The sequence below is a fragment of the Micromesistius poutassou genome, assembly GCF_964030765.1.
Source record: "Micromesistius poutassou genome assembly, contig: SCAFFOLD_5994, whole genome shotgun sequence".
NCBI lineage: Eukaryota > Metazoa > Chordata > Actinopteri > Gadiformes > Gadidae > Micromesistius > Micromesistius poutassou.
Window position 1 is genome coordinate 1 of NW_028177652.1, and position 9,705 is coordinate 9,705.

Genomic DNA, 9,705 nt, shown 5'->3' on the forward strand with positions numbered 1-9,705 from the left:
ATGGTCACATTTTGTTGACATGATGGTGCCCAGCATCAGATGAGAGAGTGAAAGCCCATGTCAGCCTTCTTGAAGGTTCCCAGAGGAGGAGGAGGAGGAGGAGGAGCTGAGGCCAGACACAGATCAGGCCCAGGACTGATGGGTGGTGCTGGGTGGTGGTGGAGGAGGGTGGGGGTGAACCCCTGCTGAAGATAGCAGAGGGTCCGACGGAGTGCGGAGCAGGAACAGCAGGGCAGCGAGAGCAGGGGAGAGCGATGGAGGGAGATAAAGCCGGGGGAGATGGACCAGCGACAGCCCAGAGATTGGTTGGCCGCAGCCCAGATAAGACCCGGCGTTTGGGGGGAGGGGGACTTGAACACAGGTGGGTTTGGTCGGTCGTGTGCGTCTCGGTTCTCCTCTGAAAAGATTTCTTAATTTCAAGAAATGTTGCTGCCTTTCGAGAGGTGTGACCGATGTGACGGCGTTTGGGCTGGATGTGACTGGGTGGGTGGACTGTTGTACCGGTGAAGCAGTGGGAAGCAGCAGTTAACGGGGGTCAGGTCAGTGGGGGGAGAGGTGGGAGGACAGGGGGAGATAGGGGTGGGGGAGGAGACATTGGATGACATGTTACAAAGAAGGATGTGAACTTAAACACACACACACACACACCGTCAAATGCACACTTGAATGATCACACACAAACACACACAGTCCGACGAATAATAGCATTCACTTTTGTGGTCAGAGCTGCACGTTTAAAGAAGAGTAGAAGAAGAAAGACTGTGGTGAGGTGGATTTAGACTGCACAGACTGTTCAGTGGTTGTTTGTAGTTGTTTTTTTTCTACTTTTCTGCTGTTAACTTGTTTCCATTCAGTAGGGAACAGAACATTGGATTAAATTACACAAATAAGTTATAGCGGCGAGCCAATCCGGTCAGAACAATGTGTGTTGGATTGAGTTCCTTCCATCATTCAACTGAGGGCCCTTAATGTCATTTGCCATTGATTATATTTCATTTTTTTTAATCAACAGATTGGAAACAGATTTCTTTCTAAGCACACACACACACACACACACACACACACACACACACACACACACACACACACACACACACTAATGTGTGTGTGTGTGTGTGTGAGTGCATGATGAGTGCGTGATGTGAAGTATGAACGCATGCACACACACAAACACACACGCAATCGGGCTTAATAAGAGTTGGATCGTGAGGTCCAAGCAAGGTGAAGGCCATGAACAGATGAGCAAGGTGAACTTTGCGGGATGCAGATATTGTCGGCTTTCAAAATGTGGCAGGGTGTTGGTGCCGCCGCGTGCCACCCCTCTGACCCGGGCCTCGAGCTGGGAAACTTTAGAGAACAATGAGGCACAACAACAAAACCACCTTCCTAATCTGCTGATCAGGGCTGCTGCTTTGGGGAAAGAAAACCTTTTGGCACGCGTTCAGCTGCATGACGACGGGCGTTCTCCTCTCGCTCGTACAGTACAGCACATGTACGTACACTCGGAGGCGAGCGTTAATGTTTTTTTTTTTTTTTTAAAAGGTGCTGTCTATAAAATAACCCAGGATTCCTGGTGAAAGGCACTCAGACGGTATTTCAGTTGTACAGCTTTTTTTCTTTTTGCGTTTTCGTTTTTGCGTTTTCGGTAAACATGTTAATGCCCCAGCCGCCAGCGAACAGTGGGGCCCAGTGTTCGTACCCATCGAAGCCCCTGTTGACGTAAGGCCGGCCCTGGCCAGGGGCCCTGGGGCCTGGGCTTGGGGCCCGCAGGTGCTGGGGGAACCAGGGCAGGTTCAGCAGAACCCTGACCAGAAGGCTCGGCCGGAGCTGCGGCCGACCACACCTGGGAGACCAGGTGTGGACTGAGCTCCTGAGCAGCTGCCCAGAGCGCTGGTCTCTAGCGGGGGCTAAAGAGCTGCCAGCAGCCCCGGTAGCACCAGCAACACCAGCAGAACCAGCAGCACCAGTAACACCAGTAGAACCAGCAGAACCAGTATGAGAGGAAACGGCCAGAGCAACCCCAGCAGAGAGAGAGCCACACCACAGTCCAACCCCTAGCGGTCAGAGACTGTGAAAAACACACTCCCTCACCCCTGACACACTGATCCAAGGAAAACAAACACACACCTGCAGTCCGAGACTCTGAAATACACAGATCCCTGTTTAGAGGCAGAGGGAGAGAGAGGGATCTTCCAAGTGTGTCAAACTAATCCAGCATTTAGTTTGGTCCCATTAGCCTATTAACTCAAGCTAGTGTGCAGAAGAGTGAAACCAGTAAATGATGTGTTGCGTGCACGTCACAGTGTCGCAGTACCTGCTGCCACGCCGGTGGTGAAAGGTTTATGGGGCGAGAGGCAAGGTGGGAGCCACTAGCACTGAAATGGGTTGAGGGGGGGAGGGGGGTGAGTCTACACCTGAGAGACGGATCACACAGGGGAAGCATATAGAAGCAGGCGCTGGTCGCCACGGCAATGAGTGTCGACAGGATAACTTGCTCCGTGCGGCTCCATAGACTCACACTTGATGTAGACACACACACACATACGCACAAACACATGCATGCATGCAAGCACACAAACGCAGACACACACACACACACACACACACACTCAGCCGCACACACACACACACACACACACTCACACACACACACACACACACACACACACTCAGCCGCACACACACACACACACACACACACTCAGCCGCACACACACACACACACACACACACACACACACACACACACACACACACACACACACACACATATTTGAACACACCAGTATGCAGAGGTGTATAGTAACAAAGTAGATGTACTTTGTTATACTACTTAAGTATTTTTTTTGAGGATTTGTACTTTACAAAGTAGTTTTTTTTAATCAGGACTTTTACTTTTACTTCACTACATTTAAAAGTTAAAAAATATACTTTTACTTCGATACTTTGACATTTGCCACCTCGTTACTCGTTCCAAATTAAAATAATCAAAGAATTATCTGAAATGCGCGGGTCCGACAGGACGTACAACAAGAACCACGTACGGTACTCTCGCAAAGTTTAAGGTAAATGCGCGGGGCGGCAGAGATGAGCAGCATTGTCGACACAGAAGACACAGAAGACGCACAGCGAGTTTCAAACCATGTTCAGCTACATCGGGATGGGGGCAATTGGTTAACCATGTTTTATCTGCAGTGGTGAAAATGTGACTGATAGTAAACATGTGGATTAGTATCCTAACCACTCTGGCTAGATTAGATTTTAATGTAATTGTAATGGGATACTTTTGGAAGAAAAGAAACAAAAGTTCTATACCACATTTCATTCACCTGAAAAAGTTCATCATTTTGGGTTGTTTTGCTTCTTTTCATGCGTACTATAAAATACTTGTACTTTTACTTTTGATACTTGAGTATATTTTTTCACAAGATACTTTTGATACTTGAGTACATACTTTAAGACTTTTACTCATGTAATTTTCCTTCAGGAGACATTAACTTTTACCAAAGTCATTTTCAGTTATGGTACTTATACTTTTACTTAGTTATTTTTTTCAAGTACTTTATACACCTCTGCCAGTATGCACACCTTCACACAAACACACACACACACACACACACACACACACACACACACACACACACACACACACACACACACACACACACACACACACACACACACACGTGTTTAACCTCTCAACAACCATGCTAAATAACATCACCATGATATGATCCCATAACGTGTTAATAATGTCACTTGTGGATATAGTGATATTCTACACACACAGTGCACAGTACACAGTGCACAGTGCTCTACCTGCTCTCTCAATCTGTAGCCCATCTGTCAAAGTCAAGCGCTCCATAATTATCATCATTAAGGAATTACACAGCACTGAACGGAAAAAGGCTAGACTCAATTTCCCCTGAATGACAGCAGGAGTGCTTGGTCCCGCCCCTCAGCAGACAGTGGATCCATCCCACCTCCGCAAAACCAAGGAGAACCAACGTCCTCTGCCAAGGCTCAGCCAGACAGATCGGTCCATGATGGCTTAATAATGACATTAGCGATCATAATAATAACAATAATCATCCATTTGAATTCCCAGCTTTTCCAGATGCCTTCTAGCCTGTGTGAGTTCTGGACGCACTTTAACTTTCCTCCAGGATCATAAAGTGGACATTTACTGGTCATTAAAGACGGAACACCGTTCCCTGCGTCATTCGGATTGCTTTCCAGTCTGTCGATAAATAAGAAAAAGCCCAACACATGGGCGGCCGATGGTGGAGGTGTCTAGACTCATATACCTGAGCGGAGGGGGCCCCCGAGGCCTGATTGTAGCCTTGAACAGGTGGGTCAGATCTTTTATTGGTTCTGGAACAGAACAGGCCCCGTATAAACTGAAATGCTCCTCAGCCAAACGGTTAGAGAGACATCCACTAAGTAACACTTAGGCGGTGTGAGTGTGCTGACCCCTGCCTCGGCGCTCCGTCAGGTCCTGACGCGGCGATGCCGGGGAGGGTGGGGCAGAAGGTGGAGCAGACGCTGCTGGCTGCTACCTGTTTACACCAGCGCTGGTCGCCACCTGTTAGGGGTCGGGGCCAGCCATGCTATTATCTGCATCTGCCTGGAGGAGAAACTGGCCCTGCAGGCCTGGGTTGTAAAAACAGAGCAGCAGCGTAGCCCAGAGAATTTCTCCACCCCAGGCGGTGGTTGCTGAGTCGGGGGCTGGGCGGGTGGGGGTGAGGGGTGAGGGGTGAGGCGGTAGAGGAGAGTGTGAGTGTGAGAACACAACAGAGCTGGGACAGGAATGGAATGGTCTTCGTTGCCTTCCACAACATGCCCAGCTCTCTTAAAACTATATGGCCTGACACACGATCACTATCATTAGGAGCGCTCCACTTGAGCTGTTCCGCATGTACACATATGACATAAGTGGGGGGTTCGGCGCTTATAGCATGCATGCGACCGGGTAGTTTATCTTCTTTAGTCAGCGGCTTGATGTTGATTGTGTTGATTGGTTTACGGCCCGGGATGGGGACCGTCGATAAGGGTGGATAAGATAAGAGGAAGTGCCCCTTATCTTAAGACTAGTTCAAAATCATTTTGAAGTCTCATCGCTCCGTTATTAAGTCTCATACGGTCAACCTTCAATCATGCTCAAGAACTGAAGAATGCTGTTTGAAAAGCATCTGATGCACTTCAGCATTTTATTGATTTATGATGATATATTTCAGTTAGAGATTAGTTTTGATTTAATAGATACTTTATTCTTCCCCTTCAGTCAGTCAACAGAAAATTAACAACAAACTGACAAATGGTCAAAGTCAATCAAATAAGTCAATAAAAGTCAAGAAAAAGTGAGCAACATTGCTAACTTTTTACTGACTTTCAGTGGGTGGGATCCAACCTTTTCTCCTATTTGAATTTGTGAACATGAATGAAGGACAGAGACCTGGACAATAATTCATAATAATTCAGTGGACTGAGAGGTTCTGCCTGTCTGAATATAAAGTCCTCACTCTGTGAGCATTCTCCTGGTGATTGGCAGGTCTTCAGGTAGGAGGAGGCCTGCACCTTTATGGACGGGAGGGAAGGACGGGAGGGAAGGACGGGAGGGAAGGATGGGAGGGAAGGACACTCAGCGACTCGTCTCGTCTGGTTTTATCCCCTTCCCCCCAGTCATGTTAAAACGACACCTCTTGTTATGTGAAACTCCTCCCCTGGCGTTTACGAGGCCACCCACCCTCCGCTGCGACAGCACCGCTCGCTGCCTCTGGTCAGCTGCCTCTGGTGGGCTGCCTCTGGTTGGCTGCCTCTGGCTGGCTGCCTCTGGTCGGCTGCCTCTGGTCGGCTGCCTCTGGCTGGCTGCCTCTGGTCGGCTGCCTCTGGCTGGCTGCCTCTGGTGGGCTGCCTCTGGCTCGCTGCTTCTGGTTGACTGCCTCTGGTCGGCTGCCTCTGGCTGGCTGCTTCTGGTTGGCTGCCTCTGGTCAGCTGCCTCTGGTGGGCTGCCTCTGGTGGGCTGCCTCTGGTCGGCTGCCTCTGGTTGGCTGCCTCTGGTCAGCTGCCTCTGGCTCGCTGCTTCTGGTTGGCTGCCTCTGGTCAGCTGCCTCTGGTCAGCTGCCTCTGGTGGGCTGCCTCCGGTCGGCTGCCTCCGGTGGGCTGCCTCCGGTGGGCTGCCTCTGGTTGGCTGGAGGATGGGGGTTTCTCTCCTCTGTCTCTCTGGGGGGGCGATGACACATATATCCGTCTCCATATCAGTGACATGTGACTCTCTGCTCTGCTGCAGGCTGCCCGGGGGCCAAGAAGACAGAGTTCCTGACGAGTGTTCTTGACGCGCTGTCGACAGACATGGTCCACGCCGTCACAGACCCCGCCTCCGCCGGCAGGTATGGAGCCCCGCCCCCTTCTACGTCCTAACACGGGTGGACCCAGGGATGCATAGATGGATGAACGGATGTATGGGTGAATGGAAAGATGGATGAACAGATGAACAGATGGATGAATGGACGGATGGTTAGAGGGACGGGATGGATGGATGAATTGATGGATGACTGGATGAACAGATGGACGGAGGGATGCATGCAGGACGAACGGATGAGCGGACGCACGGGTGGACGGACGGATGAACGGATGAATGGATCGACGGAAGAACAGATGGATGAATGAAGGAATGGACAGACGGTTGGATGAGGAGCGATGCGCTGGTGGTGAGCTCCTCCTCTGACTGTCCGTCACACCCCTCCCGCCGGGCAGGATGGCGGAGCCCGACCCCAGCCACACCCTGGAGGAGCGAGTGGTCCACTGGTACTTCAGCCAACTGGACAAGAACTCCAGCGGGGACATCGGCAAGAAGGAGATCAAGCCCTTCAAGAGGTTCCTGCGCAAGAAGTCCAAGCCCAAGAAGTGCGTGAAGAAGTTTGTGGAGTACTGCGACATCAGCAACGACAAGGCGCTGTCCCTGCAGGAGCTGATGGGCTGCCTGGGCGTCACCAAGGAGGAGGGTGGGTGACACACACACACACACACACACACACACACACACACACACACACACACACACACACACACACACACACATAGAGACAGACAGACACAGACATACACAAGCACACACACACACTCACCGACACACACAAGTACACCCGCACACACGCACACACACACACACACACACACACACACACACACACACACTTAAAGGGGTAGTTCAGGATTTTGGACATCGGGTCTCATTTCCAAGTGAGCCAGTGTGTTATTTATCATTGGAGACACTTTTCAACACTTTTTTCAACACTTTTCATTCAGTCCTTCTAGTTGCAGAAATCGCTGGTGCTAGGCTAGCGCAAGTCGAGGGGAACTGCTAGCCTGCCAATAAAAACTGTTTTACCCACTCCCGAGGCAAACCAATTATAATGCCCGACTATCGATGTAAATGTCTGTGTTGATAGAAATAAACTTACCCTTGCATTGCATTGCATTTAGTTTATAATCCCTGTAATTGGAAGCAAGCTACAGCAGTGGCGGACTGATATTACCTGGAGTGCGCTTCTCTGTTTACCTTCTGCTGTAGTGAATTGGTTGCTACACCGGAGCAAAGTGAAATTCCGCCGCTGCTAAGAAAGTAGTCCCCCAAAATGTAATGTGATCATTGCGATACAAGGATAGTTTTATTTCTAATATTATTCTATCAACACAGACATTCACATCGATAGTCAGGCATTATAATTGGTTTGCATCGGGTGTACTTTGGAGTGGGTAAAACGGTTTTTATTGGCAGGCTAGCAGTTCCCCTTGAGTTGCACTAGCCTAGCACCAGCGATTTCTGCAACTAGAAGGACTGAATGAAAAGTGTTGAAAACGGTCTCCAATGATAAATAACACACTGGCTCACTTGGAAATGAGACCCGATGTCCAAAACCCTGAACTACCCCTTTAAGCCATTGTTTAATAATCAAGCCTTTGGCCAAGAGTTTGGGCCGATCTCAGAGGCACCGTGATGACGTGGTTGTGGTCACTGAGTCTCGTCTCTTTCTTCCACAGGGGCGAAGACAGGAGACAGCGTTCCATCCAGTAAACTGGTGAGTACCCCATACTATCCCCCAGCAGACTGTACCACTCATAACCACACTGTCCCCCAGCAGACTGTACCACTCATAACCACACTGTCCTCCAGCAGACTGTACCACTCATAACCACACTGTCCCCCAGCAGACTGTACCACTCATAACCACACTGTCCCCCAGCAGACTGTACCACTCATAACCACACTGTCCCCCAGCGGACTGTACCACTCATAACCACACTGCCCCCAGCAGACTGTACCACTCATAACCACACTGTGAACACGGATATAATCAGGGCCCTGAAGCGTCCTCCCTGTTAGTGTATTGCAGTGACAGTTCTGTGTGTTGTGGTGCTTTCTGTGTGTTGTGTTCTATGTGTTGTGGTGTTTTCGTCCACCCCATGCCATGAGCAAGACGACTCCACGCCATACTGTGAGCTATGCTAACTAGCATCAATATAGTAGGGTCTAACCCAAACTATCCATCATACGTCCGCCCTGTGCAGTTTTGTGTGGCCTCCTTTATAACACAGTGGAAGGGCCAGATCCGAGATTAGCCAGTCGCTAGCTAACGCTAATGTTGCTAACGGAGGAGCTGCCCTCCCAGTGTCACTTATCAAGTGTTCCTTCTCCTTCCAGAACCCCTCAAAGAAGCAGGGCTGAGACCGCCCCCGCCCCCCCCCTCCCCCCCCCCCGCTCGCGCTACGCCCTTGGAGATTCTGCCCTTGCCCATCGGCAATACGGAGACCATAGTATTTGCACTTTGTACTTTAAAAAATAATGTAAATTCACTTTGTAGAGATAAGGTATTTAAACAGACTGCTGAATCTGTGAATGATGTAGTTTAGCTTCTTATGTCCTGACTAGCAAAAACTTATTTAACACATACAATGTATGTGTCCTTTGTGTGTCAAAAAAAAAAAAAGTACACTTTTTGAGAGTTTGTACGAGTTGTGATGTTGTGCGTTTGTGCGCTGCCGTTGTGTTGTTCCAGCTTTTGTTGTCCATGATAAATCACATGTATGGGTATAGTTTGCTACCAGGCTCTGATAATATAGACCCCCCCACCCCCCCCCCTTCCTCTGTCATGTATTGACCCTCCACCGCCCCCAACATCCGTCATAACACAAAACTCCATGATTCTGTCCACATGTATCTGTGTTGATTAGAAATAAAAGGCTCTTTTATACACTGGTGTGTGTGCTGTGTGTCTCTGTTGCCTCCACACATCAAAGATGAGCTTAAGACTGTGTGAATGTGGGACTCATCCAATGGGTCCTGTGGGCCGTCTATTTGCTCTCATGCTATGTGCAAACCTGGTAACCTTTTGCCCATTCTGCTTTCATGCTGCATGTTTAATAAAACATACTGTTGACTCAATATATTTTGCCGCCAAGTGTTAGTCACGCATAGCGAAAGCCCTCTCTCATCGCTCACTTTCTAACCCGCGTTCCCTTGGGGCCTGGAAATGTGCTGATAAAAAAACGCTGGGTACAAATTACGGTGCACTTCACACATTTCACTTTTATGGTTCACTGAAGACCGATGAATGGATCAGTCTACTTCATGCATGTGTGTGCGTGTGCGTGTGCGTTTGCATGCGTGTGCGTGTGTTTGTGTGTGTGTGTGTGTGTGTCTGT

The 9,705-nt window shown here is 49.5% G+C and overlaps 1 protein-coding gene across 1 annotated transcript; it reads left to right on the top strand.

Moving 5' to 3' along the window:
- Positions 1 to 4,117: 4,117 nt before the first annotated feature.
- On the top strand, positions 4,118 to 8,821 carry LOC311375832 (SPARC-related modular calcium-binding protein 2-like; the record flags this gene model as incomplete). The annotated part of the gene is made up of 6 exons (XM_084490874.1): positions 4,118 to 4,133; positions 4,496 to 4,594; positions 6,290 to 6,389; positions 6,757 to 7,004; positions 8,044 to 8,081; positions 8,705 to 8,821. 6 exons carry the CDS (start codon positions 4,118 to 4,120, stop codon positions 8,726 to 8,728), a joined length of 525 nt encoding a protein of 174 aa, XP_084347000.1. The 3' UTR covers positions 8,729 to 8,821.
- Positions 8,822 to 9,705: the final 884 nt, after the last annotated feature.